Below are 15,014 nucleotides of genomic sequence, written 5' to 3'. Positions count from 1 at the left end.
GCTCCCTCCTGGCCCGATATTGTTGGGGAGTCGGCGGTCCTTCGGGGTGAGGGTGCGAGTGGTCCTGCCGGGGGGGGGGATGTATCGGACGTCGGGGGGGGGGGCATCAGGCTTTCAGGATGGGGACAGACCTTCAAGGGGGGACAGGACTTCAAGGGGGGACAGTGCACGGAAAGTCAGGGGGGGTGAACGGAGAGTCGGGACAGCGCACGGAAAGTCAGGGCAGTGCACGGAAGTCAGGGGGGGTGAACGGAGAGTCGGGACAGCGCACGGAAAGTCAGGGCGGGCGAAAGGAGCGTCGGGCATCATGCGCGTTATATGCCTGAGCGCGGTATAGAAAAGTTTTGGTACATATCATCGTGATTTCTGCGCGCTATACCCCTGTGCGCGTTTTACACAGGTGCGCGTTATATCCGCGAAAATACGGTATATGGCAAAATTTGAAGAGAAATGGGTTTATGATTCATGTTGGCAGCCACATGTTTGTTTCTGGGGCCGGTTTCTGGATGATATTTTTATTATCTGGGACGGCACCAGGCATGAACTTGACACATTTACACAATACCTTAACTCAGTAGACCCTAATATAGGGTCTACCCTAATATAGGTTTTACCATGACATGCAATCAAAAGTGTATTGAGTTTTTGGACATTTCAATCACGATACAGGAAGGGAAAATTTTCACCTCCTTATACAGGAAACCGGTTACACGTAACACCATTCTACACTTTGATAGTTTTCATCCGCTTAAATTGCGGTTCAATCTGCCAATAGGTCAATTCCTAAGGATCCGAAGAGTCTGTTCTTCGGTAGATGAGTACAAAATACAAGTTTATAAATTGGCAGATAGATTAAGGGATAGAGGGTACCCGGAAAAATCAATTAAACAAGCATATATGAGGGGAAAATATGCTCAACGGGAACTCCTCCTTACAGAATCAAAAATCTCCCAGAAACTTGATAAAGACCTCCTTACATGCATTCTCCCTTTCTCGAAGGCTACCAAGATGATGGAGGGCTTATTAAGAAAGTATTGGTACATTGTTCAAGCCCATAGACCTCTGGAGAATTTCCCCATGATAGCATATTCCCGTGGCATTACATTAGGCCAACGGTGTAATTTTCAGAGATATGGAGTTAGGACAAGAGAGAGAGGGGGATGCCATACAGCATGTGGGAAATGTCAATGGTGTCCCTTCACTATTCAAGGAGACACATGGAAAGTCCCAGGGAGACAGAGGACACTTAGGGCTAGATCTGATACAGATTGTAACTCACAAGATGTGATTTATGCAATAGTTTGCCCCTGCGATCTTGTTTATATAGGTCGCACGAATAGGAAAATCAAGGTGAGACTGACAGAACACAAATCACGTATAAACAATGAGATAGCGCAGGCTCCGTTGGTAGATCACTGGTGTAAACGTAAACATACGAGTGGTGACATGAGATGGCTTGTTATAGATGTTATTATGGGTATGGAGGGTGGGAAAGATCAAATAAAACTTAATGAAACTGAACAACGCTATATTTTTGAACTTGACACTATTGAGCCATGGGAATTAAACAGCGAAGTAGAATGGGGGACATCGATAGGTTAAATTTCGGGTGGACGTCATCAAGGAGGCAGGGCTAGGATATGATTGGACGGGATATTTAAATGGCAACGGGAGACGCCGCCGACATCACACACAGAATGAAATAGGAGTCGGATGACAGCAGCAGCCCCGGTGAGTTCTTTTATAGTCTATTTACGAGTAAAAGAGGATTATATTTTAAGTTAGGTGGGGAGAAGCTAGTTTATGTATGGATATCATAGCTTTCTTCCTTTATCTCGTAGGGAGACCCTTGAAACAGCACTTTTATAGTGCGAAACATGTCGGGTCTGACTCCCAAGGTGGCTGAGATAAGTAAATATTTATACTTTTACAAAGTTTAGCATTTGCAGTAAAAAATTCTTTTTGAAGACATTTTTGGAATACTTGTGACACACGGTTAAAAAATTGACTAAAATATGGACAGCCAATGATGAGGCGCCACATAACCTTCCCGAGGTAACAAACTATTACAGCGGTGGAGCGGTGGGGCTGAGGCGTCCTTAAAAAAATCACACATTGAATAGAACGCATTGGATCCAGGTGATATTTTGTGGGAAATGTATTGATTTCATACTGGACATAAATACTATACATACCAATATAGCCAATATATACATACAATATATATATAGCCAATATATATAGCCAATATAGCCAATATATATACAATATATAAATACTATACATACCAATATATAAAAGGCTTTGAGTGGAAAATATAGCAGCCAACTTTTCAAAATTATTGAGGGGTGCTAAATTGAAAAGAAATTACCTCATCCTAGTCAGAGTCAAGGGGTTTTGGGGTGTTCATGCTCCCAAAGCACCCACAGAACTGGCTCTTGTGGTGGAAGGTGACAGGAGTAGCGGTAAAAGGCAATCTGTCATAGGGATTGGTTTTGGATTAGCTTTTGTAAACACTTTGTAAGTGATATTATACTGTAGAAGGGCTGTCTGGTAAGATTTGCCTCTTTGCAGATGATACCAAAATCTGATTATGTAAATAACATAAGGGAAAATAGTCTAGAATTTGGGAGCCAAGATTTAACGCTAAAAAAGCAAGGTCAGGCATTTGGGCTGTACAGTATCGGAGGCGAAGTACTTCTGTGCACAAAAAAGAAGTGGGACTTGGGTGTGATCATATTTGATAACTTAAGGAGGCCAAACAGGAAAAAAGGGATGACAAAAGCCAGAAGGATGCTTGGGTGAATAGGGAAAGGAAAGACAGCAGGTGAGACTCTCTTTAGAACAGCGGTCTCAAACCTGCGGCCCGCCAGGTATTATTTTGAGGCCTCGGTATGTTTATCATAATCACAAAAGTAAAATAAAACAGTTTCTTGAACATATGTCTCTTTAGTTATAAATTACAATATTATTATTAAGACTAAGCCAAAAGGAAAGATTTATAAACTATAAAGAGTTTTACCTCATGCAACATTGTCATTTCTTTAATAAGACATTAACTATTTTTTTCTGAGGCCCTCCAAGTACCTACAAATCCAAAATGTGGCCCTGCAAAGGGTTTGAGTTTGAGACCACTGCTTTAGAATAATGTGTGCAATTCTGGAGACAGCACCTTCAAAAAGATATAAACAAGATGGAGTCAGTCCAGAGGGCAGCTACTAAAATGATCAGTGCTTTTCATCATAAAGTTAATGAGGCAGACTCAAAGATCTCAATATATATATATTTTGGAAGAACTTTTTCTGCGCTAGCCAACTGGTTAAGCTGTATGCAACAACATGGTCCAATTATCTTGGGGAGGACTAAGAGATGTGTTGGGGCATGATTATCATTTAGGCTGGGAAGGATTTTCAAGAGAGGTCTGCAGACACACCCGCAGGACATACTTGTATATGAATAAAGGAAGTTTATTTCCACACCAGCCTGACATAGTTTCTTCACAGGGTCAGGAAATCAGTTTGCCTAACACTCCAGTTTAGTACAGTCCACAACTGTAATATATCAAATGGCTTACCTCAGCCACTTCTGTTTCACTTATCTTTCAAAGTTATCATTCAGTTTCCCTGAGGTCTGCCATAGCCCAGTCTAGGAAAACTGGAAGTTCCAGTCTCAGAGACTAGAGAGTTGCGCGGGGACAGAAATCCCGCCCGTCCCCGCCAGGATCCTCTCCATCTCCACCAGGATCCTCTCTGTCCCCACCCGTCCCCGTCATGATCTTCTCCGTTCCCACCCATCCCCGCAAGGAATTACCTCCATCCCCGCCCATCCACATAAAAAACAGCAATTACTTCTGACAGGATCATCAATTCCATAGTTTCTTTTGTGTTTGCGCTGCTGTTTTCCTTGTTGAATCTCTTTGGTGGAACCCTTTTTTGTTTTCTGTTCAGGTAATTAACTTATAAACCCCCTCTTTTACTAAGGTTGACGTGTCCATTATATTATATGGACGAACCCTGCTTCCAAAGCCTTCCATCCCCGTGGGAGTCCTATTGGCTAGAGGGGGGTCCCCGTGGGAGTTCATGGGCCAGAGGGGGGTCCCTGTGGGAGTCCCGTGAGTTAGGGGGGATTCCTGCGGGACTCCCGCGGGACCCACGGGATTCCCGCGATCCCCGTTCCCGTGCAGACCTCTATCAGAGACCTCTCTCTACTGCTCTCAGGCAACAGCATACATTCCCCTTTCTGCCTGATGTCCACCTCTGTGACTCAGCATAATTGCCCCAGCTTCTCTAAGGTGACTCAGTTCTGAGATGCTGAGCCTAGTGCACCTGGGACCTGTAGTTCATCCCCTCTCTGGTTAGCGCCCTCTGCTGCCTGGTAGTATAACTGTTGCATCGGAGAAGGAAAATCCTTTAATCATTTATAGGCCAGCATAGATATTCACTACTATCCAGTTAATGATAACTGGTTAAGCCTAATCTAAAGCAAAGGTCTGTCCTAAAATTAACTGGATAATTTTATCTGGTTAACACTGATTGGGTATATGCAAAACCATCAACTTAACCAACTTATTTGGATCTGCTATGCAATATCTTGAATTTTATTTATTTATTTATAACCTACCTACAATTAAGCAGATCACAAAAATCTTACAATACACACAAAATAAAATCTAAAAACTACAATGCAATCACATAAAATACATTCTATATATATTTATATTTTATCCACTAACAAAATCAGCATCAAGCACCAATGTCACGCCCATCTTTAAAAAGGGATCAAGAGGTGACCCGGGGAACTACAGAGCGGTAAGTCTGACCTTAGTTCCGGGGAAAATGGCGGAAGCGCTAATAAAAGATACCATTGAGGAGCATCTACAAAGGAATAAACTTATGATAACAAACCAACATGGCTTCTGCAAGGGAAGATCATGCCTGACGAACTTATTGCACTTCTTCGAAGGAATTAACAAACGGATGGACAAAGGGGACTCCATAGACATCGTATACTTAGACTTCCAAAAAGTCTTTGACAAGGTACCCCATGAACGCCTACTTCGGAAACTGAAAAACCATGGGGTGGAAGGAGATGTACACAGATGGATCAGAAATTGGTTGGCGGGTAGGAAGCAAAGAGTAGGAGTGAGGAGCCACTACTTGGACTGGAGGAGGGTCACGAGTGGTGTTCCGCAGGGGTCGGTGCTTGGACCGCTGCTATTCAATGTATTTATAAATGATCTAGAAACAGGGACAAAGTGTGAAGTAATAAAATTTGTAGACGACACCAAACTATTTAATGGGGCTAGGACTAAAGAGGACTGCGAAGATTTACAAAGGGACCTGAACAAATTAGGGGAGTGGGCGACGAGATGGCAGATGAAGTTCAATGTAGAGAAATGTAAAGTCTTGCACATAGGAAACAGAAACCCGAGGTACAGCTATACGATGGGAGGGCAGTTATTGAGTGAGAGTACCCAAGAAAGTGACTTGGGAGTAATAGTGGACAAGACAATGAAGCCGTTGGCACAGTGCGCAGCGGCCGCTAAGAAAGCGAATAGAATGCTAGGTATAATCAAGAAGGGTATTACAACCAGAACAAAAGAAGTTATCCTGCCATTGTATCGGGCGATGGTGTGCCCACATTTGGATTACTGCGTCTAATATTGGTTGCCGTACCTAAAGAAGGATATGGCGATACTCGAGAAGGTTCAGAAAAGAGCAACACGTTTGATAAAAGGTATGGAAAACCTTTCATACGCTGAAAGACTGGAGAAACTGGGGCTCTTTTCCCTGGAGAAGCAGAGACTTAGAGGGGATATGATAGAGACTTACAAGATCATGAAGGGCATAGAGAAAGTGGAGAAGGACAGATTCTTCAAACTTTCGAAAACTACAAGAATGAGAGGGCATTCGGAAAAATTAAAAGGGGACAGATTCAGAACAAATGCTAGGAAGTTCTTCTTCACCCAACGGGTGGTGGACACCTGGAATGCGCCTCCAGGGGGTGTGATAGGACAGGGTATGGTATTGGAGTTTAAGAAGGGTTTGGACAATTTTCTGAAGGAAAAGGGGATAGAAGGGTATAGATCAGTGGTCTCAAACTCAAACCCTTTGCAGGGCCACATTATGGATCTGTAGGTACTTGGAGGGCCTCAGAAAAAAATAGTTAAAGTCTTATTAAAGAAATGACAATTTTGCATGAGGTAAGACTCGTTATAGTTTATAAATCTTTCCTTTTGGCTAAGTCTTAATAATAATAGTGTCATTTATAGCTAAAGAGACATATGATCAAGAAACTGTTTTATTTTACTTTTGTGATTATGATAAACATACCGAGGGACTCAAAATAGGACCTGGCGGGCCGCATGTGGCCCCGGGGCAGCAAGTTTGAGACCACTGGTATAGATAGAGGGTTAAATACAGTTTCTGGACCTGATGGGCCACCACGTGAGCTGACTGCTGGGCATGATGGACCTCTGTGTGGCGCAGTGGTTGGATCTACAGCCTTAGCACCCTGGGGTTGTGGGTTCAAACCCCCTGCTGCTCTTTGTAACACTGGGCAAGTCACTTAATCCTCCATAGCCCCAGGTACGTTAGATAGATTGTGAGCCCACCGGGACAGAGAGGGAAAATGCTTGAGTACCTGATTGTAAAAACCGCTTAGATAACCTTGATAGGCGGTATATAAAATTCTAATAAACTTAATAATTCTTATGTTCTTATGAAAGAGATGAGTCTTCAAAAGTTTTTTTAAAAGCTGGAAGGATACATAGCATTGCAATGGCCCAGGAAGAACATTCCATAATTGTGGTCCCATAATTGAGAAAGAACTATTAATAGTCACAGCATGACATATTTGTCATAAATTTGGCCCAGCTGCCCTCTTTTCATCATTGATTTGCAAACCCCTCCTGGAAGCACAAAACTGTAATGAGGCATAGTACAATACAAACTCTGGAAAATTAGACAAAGGACCTTGTACAGTATTCAGAATTTTACAGGTAGGCAGTGCAGTTGTTTCAGCACTAGTGTCACGTGTTGAGATCGACCCATTCCGCTGATAACACACACTGCAGCATTCTAAATCACTTGCAACACATGCAGTCCAGTCTGCGATAGCCCCAAATAAAGTGCATCATAAAAGTCCAACCTTAAAGAAGCTCATTGGCTCCCCATCACGCATCGCATCACCTACAAAATCATCTTACTCTCCTTTAAAATTAAACTTTTCCATCAACCACTATTCCTTGATAAACTACTAATTCCACAATGTTCCCCTCGTACTTTAAGATCCTCTGACCAAAAACTCCTCTTCATTCCTTCTTTAAAAGAATTCTATTACACCCGAAAAACCAATTTCGCAGTAACTGCACCCACACTATGGAACTCTCTTCCACAATATTTACGGGACGAACAAAATCTAAACAAATTCAAGACCGGCTTAAAGACTTTCTTATTTCAAGATGCTTTCGGTTGAATCTAAATCACTCTTCTTCTTCTCTTAAGTCTCTCTCTTATTCGTTTCCCACTCTCCCTCTTTCTGACTATTACAGCAAATAAGTATATGCTGCAACAATGCTACCCTATTCCTCACGTTCTATCCCCTCCCCACTTTCTCCTTCTTTACTAAATTATGTAACTTCTCCCCTCCTCCCCTTATCTCCCTCACCCTCCAGTTTGTCTAGTCTACGTCATATACGTTCACATTATTTTATAACATTTTTAGCCTTTACAAAACACTGTTAACCGGCCAGACATTTGCTTGATGGTCGGGATATTAAAAAACTAATAAACTTGGAAACTTGGTAAAACCAAACATTGCATCACTCTTCTAAAATCATTAATTTTCAACATAAGCTTCAGCTTAGCAACTAGTCTTAAGTAGTAAAAAGCCCTCTGTTTCTAAATGGCATTAAAGAGGGCCATCTTAAAGTAGACCTGCTGAATGCCATTTGTGAAACATGAACTTTCCAACATACCAATCATCGTGCATCATTTTCTAAAGTTTGCATGAAAACCTTGCCCTTATAATTTTTGTGAAATGCAAGAGAATTCACTTTAATGCCTTATCAAGCCAATGATGAAGAATCCCGTGGTCTGAAGCAAAAGGAGCTAATTCCAGGGTGCATAAACTTTATTTCTGAAAGCTTTTTTGTAAACCATACATTAGGGTTGTTCATTCATTAGTGTATATTCAGCTTGTTAGCAAGCTAAGTTGATTTAATGCATGTCCATCTATGAATTAACACAAGTAAAGTCATCTAACATGCATTAACAATTTGTTAAATGTGTCAAACGTAAACCAGAAAATTGTAAACAATGGACAAAAAACTGAAAATGAGCTGAAAATATATTCACTGTGCACATCCACTTGAGACAATATTTAAAATCCTCCTCCTCTCCGTTTACTAAACTGCGATAGCGGTTATTAGCGCAGAGAGCCGTGCTGAATGCCCCACGCTGCTCCCGACGCTCATTGAGTTCCTATGAGAGTCGGGAGCATTGCGGAACATTCAGCGCGGCTCTCTGCGCTAATAACCCCTATCACGGTTTAAAGGGAAGGGGGGGAGCTATTTTGATATTTGAAATCTTCTGTCAGATAAAACAATCGCTGAGTAATATTTCTTATGTTCATATTTGCTGTTTGTTTTTTTTAGGAAACTCAGCCATCATGTATCGTTCCTCGATTGTGCAAGAATATCTAAAGCAAGCAATGTACCTAAATAGCCATGGAGAGCTCAGCACTACTGTAAGTATCCATGAAGCCCATTGGCTTCCAATCGGCCATCGGATCATTTTAAAAATAATGTTGCTTATATTTAAAACTCTAGCATTCAACGAACCCCAATTTATATCAAGATTGTTAATACCACACAGTACTCAACGTCTACTTCGTTCATCAAGCCAAAATCTCCTTTCTGTTCCTTCTTTGAAAATTATAGGAATAAGAAGATCGGACATGTTCCCTGTGATGGGCCCTCAATGGTGGAACTCTCTGCCACAATATATTAGAAACGAAAAAGATCTCACATTGTTCAAAATCTTATCTTTAAAATCAATCTTTAAAATCTTATCTTTTTAAAGATGCTTTTAATATCTAAACATTTTAAGAAAGGTTTCAAAAATGTGCTATAGTTTAACCATCTCCCTCCCTCTTGTTTTTTTCCCTTTTTCTACCAAGATGAAAATTGTAACTTTTCCACTTTCCCTCCCGACTCGTGTGTATTTTATGAAAGAATATTGTTAATATGATAGTTTCTTTGTATTATACTCTATTTTTAATTTTGTTCATCGCTTAGTAATCCTAATAAGCGATTCATCAAATATATTAATAAACTTGAAACTTGAACATAAAAATTAACCCAAAGATAGAGAATTTGGCTTAAAGCAGGGATGCAGCTACCATTCAGTGAGCCTGGCAAAATGAAAAGGGCCACCAAATGGTAGGGGCTGCAGAAGGTGCACCCTCTTACCCTTTCATCTCTTCCTCAGGCTGAGGTCAAGCATCTGTTTAGCTATCATCCCCTTGCTGGTCCTCCAAATACTGCAACATGTCAAAAGCAGAAGCTGCACTGAAAGCTGCCTCTCTGTCCAGTGGAGCCTTTCCTCTCAGTGCCCTACCCACGGGATGTTGCATTATTTAGAAGGGTAGAGAGGAGGAAGATGCTGGACTGGCGGGAAGCAGTGGAAAGAAAGAGAGAAATCAGGATGCTGGACAACAGATAAAGGGAGGAAGAGAGAGATGCCAGACCAGGGAGGATGGGGGTTGGGGGTTGGTAGGGGTTCAGGAAGAATGGAAAAGAGGAGAGAATCTGAACATGTGGAGAGACAGGTCCAGAGCTTGTAGAAGGAGCATGGGGGGAGGGGCACAGGGATGCAGAGAGGCAATACTGGACACAAGGGGAGTGATAGAGACATAGAGGTGTATGCTGGACGGAATAAAATATGGACACACAGGAGAGATGCTGAACATGAGAGAAGGATTGGGACACAGAGGAGAGATACTGGTTAGTATGGATAAGAATACACAGAAAAGATGGATTGTGGACACGAAGACAAAATATAGGAGACCTCAGAAAAAGCTGAGAATAGCAGATGAGAAACAATAGAATCAAAGAAATGTTCAAACAAAGATAGGGAAAAAATATTTTTTTCTAATTGTAATATATCAGATTTGGAAAATGCGTCTCTCCCCTCCCCCCCCCCCCTGACCAGACCCCCCCATCCTGGGAATGATGATGTTAAATAGGGCCCATCTTAATTTTTCTGCCTGGGGCCCATTAAGACCTACCTGATCCTAAACCATATCTTTCATTCAGGCACTTTGAATTTTGAACATAAATTCTATCTTCAAGCATATATTAATCAACAGTTGATCAGCAATAGTTCTACATCTGATTTACACTTAGTTGTAATTGTTCTTTCAGAGACAAGCTGGGGGATCTGTGAAACCATTTCCAGGCTTCAATGCTTCTACTGATGCTGCCACCTTAGAGAAGGCCATGAAAGCTAAAGGTACGAGACAATACACAAAACATATTTTTACCCATTTGTGTAATGTAATATTGAAGTTGGGAGGTCTGTTTTCAAGAAAAAGTATAATAATGTTCTGTAGTACTACCGTATGAGTATAAGAACACAAGAATTGCCGCTGCTGGTCAGACCGATGGTCCATCCTGCCTAGCAGTCCGCTCACGCGGCAGCCCTCAGGTTAAAGACCAGTGCTCTAAATGAGTCCAGCCTCACCTGCGTACGTTCCAGTTTAGCAGGAACTTGTCCAACTTTGTCTTGAATCCCCTGGAGGGTGTTTCCCCCTGTAATAGACTCTGGAAGAGTGTTCCAGTTGTCTATCACTCTCTGGATGAAGAAGAACTGCCTTACGTTCGTACGGAATCTATCCCCTTTCAGCTTTAGAGAGTGCCCTCTCATTCTTCCTACCTTGGAGAGGGTGAACAATCTGTCTTTATCTACTAAGTCTATTCCCTTCAGTATCTTGAACGTTTCAATCATGTCCCCTCTCAGTCTCCTCTTTTCAAGGGAGAAGAGGCCCAGTTTCTCCAATTTCTCACTGTACGGCAACTTTTCCAGCCCCTTAACCATTTTAGTCGCTCTTCTCTGGACCTTTTTGAGTAGTACCGTGTCCTTCTTCAAGTATGGCGACCAGTGCTGGTCGCAGTACTCCAGGTGAGGGCGCACCATGGCCCAGTACAGCAGCATGATAACCTCTTCGTGATCCCCTTCTTTATCATTTCTAGCATTGTGTTTGCAATTTTCGCCGCCACCACACATTGTGCGGATGGCTTCATCGACTTGTCGATCGTAACTCCCAAGTTTCTTTCCTGGGAGATCTCTCCAAGTACCACCCCAGACATCCTGTATTCGTGCATGAGATTTTTGTTACCAACATGCATCACTTTACACTTATCCACATTGAACCTCATTTGCCATGCCAATGCCCATTTCTCAAGCTTGGTTATGTCACGTTGCAGATCTTCACAATCCCCTCGTGTCCTCACTAGTCTGAATAACTTCGTATCGTCCGCAAATTTAATCACCTCACTCGTCCTATACCCATAGAAGTCAACTTTTTAAAATGATTGGGGGTGCTAAACCCAATAGAAATTACACCTCCCTGAAACCAGTCAAAGAGTTTGTTCAATGTTGAGGATGTGCAATCACTCTCAGCATCCACAGAGATGGCTCCTGTGCATTTGAAATTCCAGTGAATGTGCTTTTTCAGAGAGGAAATTTCCTTTTCAAAGTCCACTGGTAGTTTAGTGCTCAAGGACACCTTAACCCCTAATCCGATCTGATTGACCCCTTACCCTCAATACAATCTGGCATCCCTAAGCCTCTAGAAAAAAATATCTTTGGTGTTTAATGGCTTCCCCCACCCCCCACTACAGACATGACAGATCCCTTCCCCGTCCCTACCCAATTTTAGAAAACATTGGTTTCTAGTGACACCCCTCCTCCCACTTCCCCTGCCCAGACTTGACTTTAATAAAATTCCTTATGCCTAATTGTGTATGGTAAAGAGCAAGAAAAAACATAGGCACATAAATTCCCTGCATTAATTTTCCAAAGAGAAGTATGAGCTTACTTTTGTTTTGAAAATTCAATGACACAGGAAATAGTGTGCATGTACTGGGGTTGACTTCTTCCAAATGTGGTGCATTGCAAGTGATATAAAATGCTGCAGCACATTTAATTTGTGGCGGGAGAAAGTTTGAACATATCACTCCTCTGTTACGCCAATTACATTGGCTTCCAGTTAAAGCTTGAATAGCAGTGCAGCCCTGCTTTAAACCTACTGGCTCGCACTGCAGGGAAGGCGGAAGAGAGCAGGAGAGTCAGGGCAAGTGAGTTTTGAGGCTGCTGCCGCTGGGGATCGCCCTTCAAGACAACTGATGGTAGTTAAAGAGATAGCAGAAGAGTTGGGCCCCCCCCCAAAAAAAAACAACAACAAAAAATGCAGCAAAAACTAACAAGAATGCATGCGCAGACCATCTACAGGGAAAGCAGATGGTCTGCGCATGGGTCAGGATCGCACACTAGCAATCCGTGTTGGTGGATGGGGGCATTCCTCCAATCGCCCCCATTAGAATATTATTGGTTGCAGAATCCATTGGACCTGCCCAGATCGGACACGAATCGGTCACGATCGGGCAGGTTAGTGAATTTAGCCGGGCAGAGTTATCATCATCTCTTGAGATAGTGTTAATTAATCTGTATTATCTGTTATATTAATAGTAACTATACAGTGAGGTGCAGTTCCCAACTATTCTCAGTACAGTCTAACAGTTAATGTTCTATGTTAATTTTTAGTGTAGCCTGAACTGCTAGTACCGCGTTTTTCCCAACAATAAGATTTACCCCGAAAATAAGCCCTACCCCAAAAATAAGCCCTAGTCCCAGGATTTGCTGGCAAATTTCCCTTTCCTCCCTCCCATCCCTTGAGCAGCAGAACCCTAGAGCGAGCACCGCCCCCCCCCCCGAGCACCCGCCGCGCAGCTGAATCCCCATCCTTCCCTCCCTCCCATCAGAACCCCGCCACGAGCCCTACTTATCTCCCCAAGCAGCGTCGGGTGGCAGCACTCTAAACAGGCTGCTTCGGCCTTGTCCGCCCATGAATTCACTCTGCCGTGGGCGGACAAGGCCAAAGCAGCCTGTTTAGAGTGCTGTCGGCCTGACGCTGCTTAGGGAGGTAAGTAGGGTTTGTAGTGGGGTTCCGATGGGAGGGAAGAATGGGGATACGGCTGCGCGGTGGGTGCGGGTGCTCGTGGGGACGGGGGGCGGTGTTGCTCAAGGGTTCTGCTGCACAAGGATAGGGAGGGAGGGAAGGGAAGCTGGGCAAGGGTCCTGCTGCACAAGGGATGGGAGGGAGAGAAGGGAAGCTGGGCAAGAGTCCTGCTGCACGAGGAATGGGAGGGAGGGGAGGATAGAAGCTGGGCAAGGGTCCTGCTGCACGAGGGATGGGAGGAGGGGAGGAAAGATACTGCACATGTGGGGGAGAGAAAGGAAAGAGGAAGAATTGGGGTGAAGGAGAGGAAGGGAGAGATGATGTACATGTACATACCCCGAAAATAAGACCTAGTGTGTTTTTTGGGCCTAAAATTAATATAAGGCGGTTTCTTATTTTCAGGGGAACACGATATTTGCTAGTTAAATAGCTAATGCAGGTTAGTAAATAGGCTCCTGAAAAGAAGATGGGGGATAGTGGCGACCTCTGTGGTATTTCTCAAGTCACAGTATAAGATTCCTCCCCCCATTGCTACCTTTTGATATGGCCCCACTGAAAAGGACTGAAACCATGATTAAAATAAGTATCCTCTAATCCCTAACGCTTCTAACTGTTCCAAGACAATAAAATAATTTAAAGTATCAAACACTGCCATAAGGGGAAGAAGGATTAGAACGTCAATCCCTCCACACATATCCAGCTCAGTAGCTGAAGACATAACTGGGGATCTCCTGTAATTCCCCTTTCAACCGGGTCATCTGTCCCTTTCAAGTCAGCTCACTTTTCCACTGGAGGAGATGCTGTAGGTCTTTATGCAAGATGACTGTCTCCCCCTGCATGTCTTCCATTATGTTATCCCTTAGGGTGTGTTCCTGTTCTCCTTCAGGTCTGGCAACTGGATCTCCCTTAACCTCGCACAGGGAGGGCACTACCTCAACCTGGTTATCCAGGAAATTGGGTACAGTGTTTTCTATCCCCTTATTCCCTTCGTCAGAAGAACCAAACCCTTTTCCTCCCCGCCGTGAAGGCGGCAACTGGACCCACTCGTCCAGCCAGGGCCTATAAACTCTCTCACAGATTAACTGGGCTACTTTCTCCCCCTCCCTAACTTGAAGGGAGTCTCTCCAAAGTTAAACAGAAGGACCGACACCAGCCCTCTAAAGTTAGGGTCGATAACTCCGGCGCCTACATGTAAGGAGTGGTTCAAGGCTAAGCTAGGCTAGGTGCAAACCTTACGTAACACCCAGGTGGAGGTGAAACTTGTAGATCAGTGGCTAACAATGCTTTGCCCTTGGCGTGAATTCTCACCGGGCAAGCGGCATAGATATCATAACCTACTGCTCCTGTATAGGCCTGAGTGGGTGCCTTAGCTTGGGGCAACGATCGCACAAAGCGTAAGGTGGGCAAAGACTTCCTATAGTCTCCCCTTGGCCTATTACTCCATCCTCTCCCATTCTCCCTTATAAGGCCCATGACATACTTTGCTATCTGGGCTCTCAGGGATCCTTTGGTATCAGGGCTTCCCTTGCCTTAGCAGATTAAGGGAAATGGAGCTTTTCTCATTACAACTTTCATGAGACACGCCTCCCCCTGGCAGTCTAATTCCATTTCATGCCTGGGGTAGTGTCGCACATCCCCATGAATACATTGAACCGGGACAACTGTTTCTGTGCGACCCCACCTACTTTCCTCCACCATTCCCAGGACATTACTGTCTGGTCTGCCCCTGAGTCTAAGATAGCAGGGATCTCCACTCCTCCCACCTGGATTGG

At 43.6% G+C, this 15,014-nt stretch overlaps 1 protein-coding gene across 1 annotated transcript in view; it reads left to right on the top strand.

The window, feature by feature from the left end:
* The window catches only part of LOC117350289 (annexin A1-like), a 78,020-nt gene that overhangs the window by 18,604 nt on the left and 44,402 nt on the right, over nt 1-15,014 (top strand). The window contains exons 2-3 of the mRNA XM_033924522.1: nt 8,657-8,748; nt 10,427-10,514. Coding sequence (XP_033780413.1) covers nt 8,671-8,748; nt 10,427-10,514 — 166 coding nt within the window. The 5' untranslated portion in view covers nt 8,657-8,670. The remainder of the gene's footprint in view (nt 1-8,656; nt 8,749-10,426; nt 10,515-15,014) is intronic.

Source organism: Geotrypetes seraphini, chromosome 1 (assembly GCF_902459505.1).
Source record: "Geotrypetes seraphini chromosome 1, aGeoSer1.1, whole genome shotgun sequence".
Taxonomy (NCBI): domain Eukaryota; kingdom Metazoa; phylum Chordata; class Amphibia; order Gymnophiona; family Dermophiidae; genus Geotrypetes; species Geotrypetes seraphini.
This window is presented reverse-complemented; position numbering and strand designations above follow the sequence as displayed.